The 14038-nt window shown below is 36.3% G+C and overlaps 1 protein-coding gene across 1 annotated transcript in view; it reads right to left on the reverse strand.

The window, feature by feature from the left end:
- The window catches only part of trappc14 (trafficking protein particle complex subunit 14), a 30806-nt gene that overhangs the window by 3717 nt on the left and 13051 nt on the right, over positions 1-14038 (reverse strand). Inside the window, exons 6-9 of the mRNA XM_007248132.4 lie at positions 12826-12973; positions 12214-12448; positions 8680-8816; positions 7411-7610 (exon numbers count right to left, since the gene is read on the reverse strand). Of these exons, the coding sequence (XP_007248194.3) occupies positions 7411-7610; positions 8680-8816; positions 12214-12448; positions 12826-12973 (720 nt within the window). The remainder of the gene's footprint in view (positions 1-7410; positions 7611-8679; positions 8817-12213; positions 12449-12825; positions 12974-14038) is intronic.

The following is a 14038-nucleotide window of genomic DNA, read 5'->3' on the forward strand; positions in this document are numbered from 1 at the left end:
GAGAGAGAGAGACATGACAAATATGACAAAATGTTCAACAGCAGTGGTTCCCATTTAACAACATACATTAGCAATCAGATATAGTTACATATCAAACATGTTCTTCATAGGCCTTTCTCTCGCTTCCGGGTTTCTACATTTCCGGTCTAGAACAAACAGAAAGGACTGCAACATCGGAAGATAAAGCACGGGGTGTAGTTTAGTACCACAGTTTAAGGGTCTTATTAAAAAGGATACTTAGCTTACTCTAATAAGGAGGACGTAGTCTAGCAAAATACCGCTACTAAAATATACCCCAGAACATTTAGAAAGAACAGCTGTAGTCCACATCCACTTTAATTTACCTTTATTTAGCTTAATCCCGCACTTTATACGTGTATTTTTCTAAAACATGACCCCATTCATCCACATGTGGAAACATCCGTGACGGCACGCAGCTGTTAAAAAGGTGTGTTGGTGGAGTAAATAAAACTCAACAGAGCCTCAGGTTGTAATAATAACTAGTAAATATATTAAGGGAAATTTAAATGGTTTAGCAAACTGCAGTGCTGTAACCATAAGCCAGCTGACCCCTTTTATCCGAACTATCTTGTGTGGTTCCTCGCTTTTCTTTAAAGATTGGTGTTATGACCGGTTGTGCTGCCCTGTCCAATCGTGCTACCCTAGTGTATATTTCAACGTAAAAGTGAGCACACTTTTAGAATTACGCTTCCAACAGGATATTTGGATAAGCTAGCTAACTAAATCACTGTATCAAAAAGTAAAGTTAAGGTAATGAGACGTGATTAGATATATTTTGTATTTTTTTTAATGCTTATTATTGTTATTGTAATATATTTATTGATTCCTATTTACACTTTTGTATCACTCAGACAAATAATGACAGTGAGTTGTAGATTAAGATTAACTGAAAAAAAAATCATAAAAATGTGAGAAAAAAAAATAGGTCTATGCGGGCGCACAGGTGGTTAGAAGCATATATTGAATGGGTAGCACAACTCGACAGAACACCGGTAGCACCTGGCCCTTACAAGGATCTCCGTACCTACAACATTGGACACTGAACACACAAAATCATAAGGCACAATAATTGCAGGCACCTATAGTACAATAAATTATATGCTTTATTTACCAATAAGATGAACAGTTTAATAAAGGCTTAAATGATAGAAGGTTTAGTGAGCACAGAGCTAGGACACTAACTTGGCTAACCTAAACTACTGAACTGGAGCCATTTACCTTCATGATCAAAGAATTTGTATCCCTTATTGAGTTTCGCATGTTTGTTACTCGATAGTTACCCAAAGGTTCTGGCAACATAATTCTGCCTAAAGTGCGGAAAAAGATGAGGAATAATAAAACCCATCCATTTTCGTAGCGGTGCTCCAAATCGGAAATAGGTTTACCCATCACCTCACCCGGAACTAATCACTAATCTATGGTACAGAGTGTGTTAATATCATATCATGTACTGGATCATAAAATTCTGGAGAAATCTGGTAAAAGGTACTGTATTGTTTTTATATCTCAATATAATATATATTGCAATAATACTGCAATGTCAGTTTTTCCAATATCCTACAGCCCTACATTAAAGTGTTGTGGATTGAACGTTTAGAATCTGAACTTTGAACAGAATTTATCTGCTTGTCTGACGCCACACTGTTATTGTGCTGTACTGTGAGGGATCATTAATGAGGGTGTGGTAGGGCAGTGAAAGCTTGTAGGACATGGATACACACAGTAATACAGAAAGCACAGCTACAGATACTATCAAGTTTTCTCCTTATATCAGTGTGATGTCACTTCCAACAAAATGACTACAGTTCATCAGTGACTAAAATGACGTTTTTCATGACGCTATGAATAGCTTCATACATTATGGGGCAGTAGGCCTGTCACAATAAAAAATTTTGGTGGGCGATATATCACCACAGAAATGATATTTAATAATCATAGACTACACAGATTTTATTGATTAATTCATATATACAGTTAAGGACAATGTGTTTTTATGAAAAAAAAAACGTTTTTCTCAGTTTTAACTTCCGCTACCTACGCTTCCTTTGGGCTCCCATAGCCATAGTTCAGAGTGACCCTCCTCCCGCACGCTTGCCCCACACACACACGCACACACACAAAATCACAATGATTGATGGGAAAAGCCAGAGCTAGTGTAAATTAGTTTTGCAGCATTTGACGCAGAGCAAACAAGTCCTCGCTGTAAGATGTATTTGAAAACTATTGTTTCTAAAGGAAGCAGCAGAAATAACACAGCCGCTGCAGGTGGAAGGCAATCACAGATGTTTATTGCTAAAGACATGGTGCATATAAATATACAGTTGAAAAGTCTGGATTCTAGAATTTTAAACAAGATTTTAGACCAGATGCATGTGCTACCAAGCCGCAAATACTATTTTGAAGTTCCCTTACTTCAACTGTGTAACACGCGCTTGGGCTTGTACACAATGTTTTGAATCATTGATTTGTGAATAGATTCACTTAATGAGTCGATTCTCAACCCAAAGTGCCTGAACATCACACAGATCACAGGCCACAAAAAATATCAGTTTTTATGTGTTTCATGTGTATAATGTGGAGTTTAAACATGTCCCAGTTTTTAAAGCTATATTAGAGAAAGTTACTGTATGTTCTCACTATATCTCACTACAGGGATTAAACCTACTCTTGGACTATAAGGTTTCTTGAATAGAGATTTTCATTTGAAATAAAAATACAGTCCTCGACTTGACTTAATCCTCGTCTGGGAAACTGACCCAGTGTGCCCACATGATTTTGGACATCTCTTAATTGATGAATAAATTCAGTTACTTTATGTTATAAATTTCCTGACACAAATTACCGGAATGACAGCGCTCCATCCAATACTTTTATAATAAAAATTGATGAATCAGCATCTGAAGTGAAAGATTTGTGGACTGCCGCAATACAATATTACATGATTTGAAACAAATATGACTCCAGTTACACAGCAATACACAATTCTCACTATTGTTGTCCTGCCCACTTCTGCCCACCAAAGTTACATAGTGCAGTGAGCAGCATGCTGAATCTGGAGTGACAATGACAAAGATCCTATTCTACCTTTAACAAGCCAGTAAACCATCAATGTGATTTATCACCTGTTATTTAAGGGAGAAAACACTACATAAATATTTCTTTAAGAGATACAAGTTACAGGAATATCAGTGTAACACAAATACAGGAAAGAGTTATGACCACTTCCCCATTCACTGGTTTATCAAGTTTATACGCACACAATTTTAAAACAGATTTAATTGGTTGTGTTCAACTTAAACACTAAAAGGAACAATACAAAGCGAACTGAATAGGTTAGATGAACAAAATCAATATTTTCAATCAGTTCAATCCTCAATACTATAAATACTATAAATCAATTTAGCTTATGCATTCAGCTCTGGAAAAAATAGGTTCAGTTTCTGAATCAGTTTCTCTGATTTTGCTATTTATAGGAATATGTTTGAGTAAAATGAACATTGTTGTTTTATTCTATAAACTACAGACAGCATTTCTTCTAAATTCCAAAATATTTGTACTTAGAGCATTTATTTGGAGAAAAATTATAAATGTCTTAAATGACAAAAAATATGTTTTTAGAGCTCAAATAATGTAAAGAAAACACGTTCATTTTCATAAAGTTTTAAGAGTTCAGAAATCAATATTGGGTGGAATAACCCTGGTTTTTAATCACAGTTTTTAATGCATCTTGGCATGTTCTCCTCCACCAGTCTTACACACTGCTTTTTAGGGCTGGACCCGAATATTCGGGTATTCGGATATTCGTTCGTTGAGTAGGTATTCGGTTTTTAATTTTGGTATTCGGATATTCGTTTTTTTTCTCCTTTCCAGAGTTCCACCTCACTCTAACCACTTCTGTTTTCGCGGGTCCCGTCAGAATATCTTGCGCGCGGGACAGAACTGAACTGTTATTGGCTGGAGCGGGAGTTTAATCCAGACGATGCGGGAGCAAATTAATAAATAGTTAAGAAAACTGTAATAATTGTAAAAAAAAAAAACCTAAAGAAAACTCTCAATGCGCAGGATGGACCGACACACACACGCACACACCGATGGTGTTTGGACTGGGGTAAGGAACGGGACCGCACTATTCAGCGCTGCTGTTTTAATAAATATATAAGTAAATTTGAAGCATTAAATGTAGTTTATTTAATTTATATTAGGAACGTGGGGCGGGAGCGGCAGAAATGTGTATGTGGCGGGCGGGCGTGGGATTAAAAGAAGCAATTTTTTTGCGGAGCGGTAACGAGACAGAAACGCGGGAGCGTGGAAGAGTGGGTTTAAAAATCAGTCTCGCGCAGACCTCTATTATACATGATAAAAAAAAATGCAGGCTCTTCGAAACTGATTTATATAATAAAACGTAAGGGGTAATGTGGCAACAGTAGGGGCTAAATCGGTTACAAAAGCCTGGCCTACAAAAATGATGTCTGAACGAATTTCCTCTTATCTAATATAATTTAAAATGGTTTAAAAATATAAAATAATTTCTAAGCAAACGAAATATTTAATATTGAGCTTATAGCCCAAGTGCAAAAATACAAAATCAGTAATACGGCTATGCCCTGCACAATGCTTAAACCGAAATAGACCAAGTACAATAACGTCATTAACAATGACTTTCCTCTACTCTAATATAATTTAACATGGTTTAAAAATATAAAATAATTTCTAAACAAACGAAATATTTAATATTGAGCTTATAGCCCAAGTGCAAAAATACAAAATCAGTAATATGCCCTGCACAATCCTTTAACCGAAATAGACCAAGTACAGTTTACAGTGACTGTCCTCTAATATAATCAACAATGTTTAAGAATATAAAATACTTCCTGAACAAACGTTTTTTTTGTTTGTTTTTTTAAGCAAATAGCCTAAGTGTGAAAACACAAACAGCAATTTACTGGGCTGGCTTGCGCAGCGGAGAAACCGTGCAGCAGCAGCCTCGGTGTGGGGCAGCAGAAATTCCGGGATGAAAACACAAAGAAATCTGGGCTAAAAACACAGAAAAAATATGGGGTGAAAACACAAAAATATGGGGGATAAAAACACCAAAAATCCGGGGTGAATATGTCTCGTCGGTCAGAGCAAATTGAACATTTTTCAGTGGATTAAAGGGGCCGTGATTTGCTTTTTTTTTTTTTTTTTTACCTCTTTTTTTAAAAACGAATATTCGAATATTCGCTTCGAATCAGTGCCGAATATCCGGAGCTCAAAAAACGCTATTCGGGCCAGCCCTACTGCTTTTGGATAACTTTATGCCACTCCTGGTGCAAAAATCCAAGCAGTTCAGATTGGTTTGATGGCTTGTGATCATCCATCTTCCTCTTGATTATATTCCAGAGGTTTTCAATTTGGTAAAATCAAAGAAACTCATAATTTTAAGTGGTCTTTTATTTTCTCCAGAGCTGTATGTAAAGTGAACATAAAAAGTTTAACCCCCCACGTTAAAATGGCAAGATGAATCATTACAGATTTATTTCCACCTTTAACGTGACCCAATATCTGTACAATTGAAACTGTGGAATGAGTGGAATAATAAATAAAATAATGTAGCTGCATAAATACACTTTGTTGACATTCTTTGACTTTATGACAGCATTGAGTCATTTAAGGTAGGAGTCTCTTAGCAGGGCACATCTTGACTTGGCACTGCTTCACTGTGGGCATGGTATTTCTTTGGTAATGCACAGTGTTGGCTTTGAACCAAACATAACTTTTATGAATTACGGCCAAAAAGTTCAACCCTTTTCTCATAAGACCATAACCCGTTCTCTCACATACTTTTGGCAGACTGATGTAGGCTTTGGCAAAACACTGCCAGGCTTAGATGTTTCTGTAAGAATAAGCTTCTGTCTTGTCTCTCTACCCCACAGCCCAGATATATAAAGAATATGGGAGATTGTTGTCACACCCACTACACAACCAGCCCCTGCCAGAAATTCCTGCAGCTTCTTTATTATTGCTGTACGGCTCTTGGCAGCCTCTCGGACCAATTTTCATCTCATCTTTTTATCAATTTTTGAGGGATGTCCAGTTCCTGGTAATGTTACTGCTGTACCCAATTTAATCCACTGCTTAGTGACTGTCTTACTGTGGTATACTTGTTCTTATAGCCTACCTTCAGGCTACTGACTGGTGCCTTTTAACAATCTGATCTCTTTGATGTTATATAAGCTCTTCACAAAGCATTACTTTTGCTGTAAAACGCACCCGAGTAAACGTCAGGAGGCCTGGAATGCAGGAATAGATAGCTAATATATTAATATAGGAAACAAAGTGGAGCGCAACAAAAATATTGGATTTTCCCTGCAATTAAATAAAAGCCAACAGAAATTGAAGAGTCACTTGTTTTTTCTTCTAAATGAATTTTTCATTCCACACAACTACATAACTTTAATTGTTATTTATTATTTTAGTTTGATTAAATTTCAATGCAATTGTGAGGCACACTGAATGTGGAAATAAATCTAATATAATCTATATAATTATCTGGGTGTGATTTTTAGTAATAGTATCAATCAATTAAATCTAAAATTATTCATCTGGGTCTGATTTTTAGTAATAGTGTCAATCAATTAAATCTAAAATTATTCGTCTTTGCCCTGCGATGGATTGGCGGCCTGTCCAGGTTGTATACTGCCTTACGCCCAATGCTGGCTGGGATAGTTCCAGATTCATCTTTGTCTGATTTTACTAATAGTGTCACTCGATTAAATCTTAAATGATTCATCTGGTTCTGATTTTAATAGTAGTGTCAATCGATTGAATCTGAAATGATTCATCTGGGTCTGATTTTAGTAGTAGTGTCAATTCATTAAATCAAATAATATGTATCTGGGTCTGATTTTAGTAGTAGTGACAATTGATTCAATCTAAAATTATTTCTCTTGGTCTGATATTAGGAGTAGTGTCAATCAATTCAATCTGAAATAATAAATCTTGATTTTTTTTGGTAGTGTCAATCGTTTTTTACGATTCTTTTACATTTTTTAATATTAAAATTTAAACATTAGAATCAATGTTAGACAGGCATAGAGGAACTATATGTAGTAATGGGGTCAATTACTAATTAGCAATATTCCGTCATTAATCCTGATGAAAATCATGATAAAAAATATAATGCTGTTTTTTTCCTGAATTTTGGGAAGGAGAGAGTAATAATGTTATGGACCCTTTTTTTCATATTTTCTTTATCATAAAACATCAAACGCCATCAGGCGTGCATTACGGCTGGCAGTTGGGACAGCACTCGTTTTTCACTTGGCATTTTGAAAGGGCTGTGTTAACTTTTTTTTTATATTCACTATACGCGAGTATGTTTATATGTGTGTGCCTCTCTCTTCATACCTGGTGAGGTGGGATTTTGAGGGTTGCTGATGGGAGAAGGACTGTGATCGGCCCAGACTCAGGCAGGCCTGGTGTCGGTCCAGTATGTCTCTGACAGCAGGACTGGACGGACTGTTCTTGCGGGACAGCGGCCGGGCTTCAGGGGGAGGGTTGGACACAGATGCTGTGAACTGCAGCTTCAGCTTCATGTGCTGACTCAGCTGAAAGAGAGAGGCACGGTTGGAGACTGGAGGTAGGATGATATACGGGTTCTGTTATAATGAAACAATGAACAATGACATTTCTTCTTCCATATTTGCACCAACAGGGTCATGCAAATATTAACCAAACAAAATCTAAAATCCCTAAGGGCTTCCACACGGGTCTGCATCAAATGCATCATTGAAAACTGAATTGTCTTCTTGTGTTTTTTTCGTCTGATGTACTGAGTATGCATTGTCAAACAGGATAAATAGCATATTTTTTCCACACTCTTTTTGTGACGCCACAAAAAACAATGCATTTCCATTTATCCAGCTATTCAGCTTACAGAAGCTTTCTGCGTTAATGCCAAGTTATATTAGTTTCATCCAAAGCCAACATTTTAAACAAGCTACAATAAAATATTCCAGAGTACAATTACATTAAAAAAACAATAATAATAATAATAATATATATATGTATATATATATATATATATTATATATATATATATATATATATATATATATATATATATATATAGTCAAATGATCATGTAAAAAAATCTAGATGTTTTGGTAGATAAGAGTGTACAAAAGTTATAAGTGTTAATCAGATAGGAGGCAATTAGCTTCTTTCAAAGATTATCTAAAAACATTCCTCTTTTCAGCACACATCATTTCTTAGCTGTGTTATTTATTTATATATTTTGATTAATTTTCACCCCTCTCTATTGCTATTGTAATGTGTCCACATTATTATGAGCCCCTTAAAAATAATAACAAGGCTCAATGTGAAAAATATAGCTATTTACTAAATACATAAAAAAACAAAACTGTCTGGGATATATGCAGATTGTAAGTTAGGAAATGTTATGTGCAGCCTAATTGGCTAATAAGTAAAGATAAGTCTGATCTTTCAAAAGGTGAAAAAATATGAATAAAAAACTTGTATCTCAATATGCTTAAGATAACTGGAAATATGCGATTAAACACAATATAATGAAAGCTTAGTATAACTAACTATGCCAACAACGGGACTTACAGGTCTTTTACATTAGTGTATATCTACTACACACAAGCTTCTTACCTCGAACAGGCCTGCTTTGAGGATCTGGAAGGCCACAGAGACCGAGAGAGTGCTGCCTTTGCGACAGTAACCAAGGTTACTGAGAGGAGAATGACAAACTACTGCGTTCACTGCAGGATCCTCCTTCTGACCACGGCCTGCGGAGAGAGAAATAAAAGAACAGGAGATGAGATAATGAACTGTAGAACAACTGGAACACAAGAGGACGAGAGATGATGCAAACTCATTAGAGAAGGGGTGAGTGATCTCCTGGGTCAGAACCACGCAGAGATATAGTGACAGTGACGAAGTCCAGTTTTAAAATTAACTCGGATTTAATTTCCTCCTTCCATCTGCAGGGTTGGCATTACATACAGTTTAGGAGTGTAGGCAACACCCCCGATCTGACATCAGGTCATCTAGCAAAAACTGTTATATTATCACACCCTGAGCCATCTGGAGAGTTTTACCCCCTAAAATAATGTTCAGCACCATCATTAAAATATATATATAGTCCTAATTTAGAGACACATTTTCTTATTTAATGTGTTAATGTGTAAATTTAATATTAAAGACAATAAAGCTATACAGAAATACATGGAATTATTTTGTAAAGAAAAAGGGGCAAATAAACCAAAATAACTGGAACAGTTAAGGGGGTGTCATATTATATTGTGGAATAATATTGTCATAATTAAAAAAAAATCCTTATTGTAATAATTGCCCTACGGTGTATTTTATATTTGTTTTGAAATTGTGAGATTTTAGGATTATTTCATTATTTATATAAGATTCCTTGTTTATGTTTGCAGTTAAAATGCATGCACTACATATTCTCCACTTTATTTCTGTGATATTTTTGTTACATTATATAACTTTTATGTAATGGATATATAATTTTGCTATATTATTATTTTGTACAAAATCTTAGTATTTTTTTTGTTTCCACTTAATGTTTCAAACTGTTATACTTTTGTCTTGCTTCTGTAGCATACTCTTGAAATTTATAAAAATGTATTTTTATGTTAATCAGATCACCAAGAATATTGTTATTGAAATACCTATATCGCCCAGCCCTAATAGATACAGACACACACACCATATAGGACAACAAATCATAATGCATACACTAAACAAAATCTTTACTAGGAACACTATAATAATTCAGGCTAAGGCCTCAGTTTACTCTATAAACAGACCCAATTCCTCATGGTATGGATTCCACAAGATGGTGGAAACATTTCTTAGAAATTTCATCTCCTACTCCTACTAGTTAAACTACATCCTTATAGCATACATCAATAAGAATAAGGACCTAATATTCTTCAGAAATGTTAGCTAGCACTACTAGGGATGTTATTACACTATAAATTATAGTCTCTATATAGTCTGTATATAAAGATGTCAGTGTTGGTCAGTCAGTCAAAGCTCTGATTGTCTTTTATCAGTCAGTCATTGTTCCACTAGCAGCACACCAGAGTCAAAACGTGCTAATTATATTTAATTCTACATTATCAATCAGAGAACTTTTTAAAAGAAGGCCACATATAGTGTCATGATTTCTAAAAAAAAAAAAGTGGTCCGGCCCCCTTGACAGCAGCCCATTACCTTAAATGAGTTTGACACTCCTGCTCTACATACTGTTGTGCTGAAAATCTCAGGAGATCAGCAGTTCTAGAAATATTCAAACCAGTCCTGCCTCCACCAGCAATTGTGCCATCTTTAACCTATTTTTAAGGGTCGAGGTGAGCATTATCTGAAGCTGCTGGCCTCTATACATGCATGATTTGATGCATACAATAAGCTAATTATGTTATATTATAACTGCATGAATTAGTATGTGCACGACTGTTCCTAGTGTTACTCAATGAATTAGAGTACATAGCAGACAAAAGTGGTCTAAATCTAACTGGTCTAAAAAAAAATGTGAGAAGAAAAAAAAAAAAAAAACATGAGCTAAAGGGAAAATGGGCGACAGCAGTGAGTGGCAGGATAACAGAGTAAAATATGTCAGAATTTTTTGGGTGATGTTTTTCTTTAAAGCTGATGTTCGTAACTTAGGGGATTGAGGGCCCTCTCTGGTGTGAATAGATAATTGCACCGAGCATGCGGAAGAATCATTTAAAGCTGGGCGGGTGTGATGCGGTCTCCTTTCAGAGCTGATGAATTCGATTCCAGGTTATGTTCAATCAGAGGTAGAGCGCGATATTACTCCTGGTTTCAGCGCAGACTCTATTGCATTCCTTTTGGGTTTTGGAGCTTGCTACACATTTCATGGGCGACTGAGCGACTGAGCTCTGAGTTATCCCTTCTGAAGTCTCCATTGCTACACCAGCTGCTTGCGTTCAGTAAAACTGAGCTGGATCTTCTTTTAGACGCTGCACATGTGACGTAAGTGCATAAAGGCACGTTACGTGGCAAGAAAAATAGACAACCTAGTTTTTAGAATTAATATATTAGGCTTAGCAGGGATGGTCGTTCCAGCACACAGGTATCATTGAACACATTATTTGTCCTTTCTCCCCTAAGAAATGCTTCTGCATTTAATTCAGAAACAAAATAAAACAGACTGCCACTTTTTTAAATAAATAATAAGGCTTATGTTGCAACCACGTAGGGTTTCTAATAAAATGGACAACCATGACCACAGGGCATCACTGCAGCACCAAACTAACGAAAATCAAGCGTGTACCCACTGCAGCCTCAGCTTTCTGTTCTTAGCTGACAAAAAGGAAATCATCTGCTGTTGTAACTTATATTCCTCCTGCGCAATTTTACAGAGTTACCGTAGCCATTCTGTCAGCACACATTAATCTAGCCATTTGTTGCCATCAATCAATTAACAACATAATATTATCTGTGACAAACCCAGCTGTAAGCCTCTTGAAATTCTTAATAGCTTCAGTGATGCTGGTGAACACAAAACTGAAACGTAAGGTACAGCGATGGTGTTTTGCATTGAGTTAATGATTTAATTATTTAATCTGAAATTTACACTGTAATATAATAATAACAATTAAATTAATCACTTATCTCTAGTTTGTAACACCAAATATTGTCAGTGGAGCACAGGGGGAGAATACACTACAAGAAAAAAAATGTATATGCATCCTCAAACTTACTACTTAAAAAACTAAAACTCTATGAATAATTTACACCAGTTAACTTGCAAATAATTTATAGCATGGATAATAAAAGTCTTAAGATGAATAATTGAATAATAAGCTTAGGTTTCAAGTGTTTAACCACATTCTTTCATTCTGGCTAGAGCATGTTCTCACTGTCTAGCACTCTTTAGTCTTCCTTTTCTGATTCAACTTCTCGCCTTTCTGTACGTCCTGTTTCAGCTTCTCACTTTCATTACTTACTTCCTTTCTATCTCTTTATTATATATATGCACTTAACTTTATTTCAGAAGACCCCTGTATCAACACTGCTTTCTGGCTTTCCATCAGCAAAATATCCACACACTCAACACGTCGGAGGCATCTTTATTACGCATCAGTTAAATCACATTATCCACCCACATCTATCCATCCATCCATCCATCCTTACCCTCTGGTGTCCAGACCAGGCGCACAGCCAGGAAGTCCTGCAGGTTGTTGAGGAGTGTATAGCGGACTCTAAAGTGCTCCTGGGCTCTGACTGAGCTCGGGCAGCTGGCCGTCATAACAAAGCGTGGCCGGTCCAGTCTGATGCTGGGCAGACTGTAGTGGGTGTAGATGGAGTTGGTGAACGGCAGCTTGGAAGTGGACCACTGGAGCACTGCTACTAGCGGCACCTCAAGACCCTAAAAAGATGCAGAAATGTACACTCACCCGTTGTCATCTTAAATACATCAGTATAATAATAATAATAATATTTTATTACTAAATATCAAATATTAAATATTTTGATATATAAAGCTCTGTAAAAAAGACTTAAATTTAAATAAGAGATAAATGCAAATAAGAGATTACTAAGACTGGTGGAGGAGAACATGCCAATAAATCTAGGTTTATTCCACCAAATATTGATTAAAAAAAAAAGAGAGACCACTTCAGCTACTGAATCAGTTTCTCTAATTTTCTATTTATAGGTATATATTTGAGTAAAATTAACATTGTTTTTTTTATTCTATAAACTACAAACAACATTTCTCCAGCTGTATATTTCCTTCATTCTGACCTCATTAGAATCATCTTGAGCCTGGTCACTGAGCTGCATCTGAAACAGGAAGTTTTGCTCCTCCAGGGCACTGAGCATGCTGGGAAGGTGACTAGACTCGCTGTCCATCCGGTAGAAAGATGCCATGGCCACCTCACCTGACTGATGGCTGAAGAAAATACAAGGACAGTGAGGACAAACAATTGATACCAACTAATACACATTAGAGTATATTTTATATTTAATGCATTAGTCTGCGTTTTTCAGTTGCTATGGGACTCTTATCTGACTGACAGCTGTTCTAACAAATCAAAGCTTTTAAAAAAATGGCTTCTGCCCATGTGTGTCTGCGTCACCCTTCAGCTGATTTTTTAAAGGGTGTAGTAATGAGTATATTGGAAAAGTCGCAGGAAAATCTAATCAATCAGATTCATGATTTTTACCCTGGGGGCGGGGCCATGACTGTCTAACCCCTTCGCAGCGCTGTGCTGAAGGTGCTACGTGTTGCTTAGTGTAAAACAGAGCTCATGCTGGATTAGTTCAATAGTTAACTAACTATCATGAAATTGTAATTGTAAATAAGACAGATATTGTGTCATATCATATTAAATAGCCTTTTTAAAGGCTGCTCTTCAATGTGAAACTAATTCACAATAATAGGCCACCTGACTGGTAAGTTTTTGTGTGTACTTAATGTTTTGGCTGACCTGGCGTCTTGTAGGCATAATTGTTGGCCGGCTGTACTTGTAGGAAAATTAAGCATTGATTTGTGTTGTTTGTAGCTGTTTTTTGGGCTGTTAATGTGCATTAAGCTCATATAACTAAGTAGAGACATTGAATATGTTGTTCTCATTTAAATCTACGTGTAGGTCGGCGGGTGGGTGTTGCAGAAGGGGTACCCACTATATAACTGCACGCCACTGTAATCACACAGAACTGGCCTCCACCCATCTGTATTTTACTTTAGAGATCCATTTTTAATAAATAGTTTCCTTAAAAATTGACCTATGGCTCTTCCATGTGTACAGTTCATTAACATCATTCTGTACAAAATTCTGTCATTCAAACAAAGCTAAATTGAAGCTAAAAAGGTCAGTTTTAAAGCTCAAAGCTTAATAAAAAAAAATGGGCTTGGGCTCATAATGACAGTGTATATGGGGGCGTGGCTGGGCAGGTTTGAACTAAAAGTGCACAGGCTCTGTCTGGGATGGGTTGGATTTTTGGGCTCAATCTA

This window comes from Astyanax mexicanus, chromosome 8, assembly GCF_023375975.1.
Source record: "Astyanax mexicanus isolate ESR-SI-001 chromosome 8, AstMex3_surface, whole genome shotgun sequence".
NCBI classification, from domain to species: domain Eukaryota; kingdom Metazoa; phylum Chordata; class Actinopteri; order Characiformes; family Acestrorhamphidae; genus Astyanax; species Astyanax mexicanus.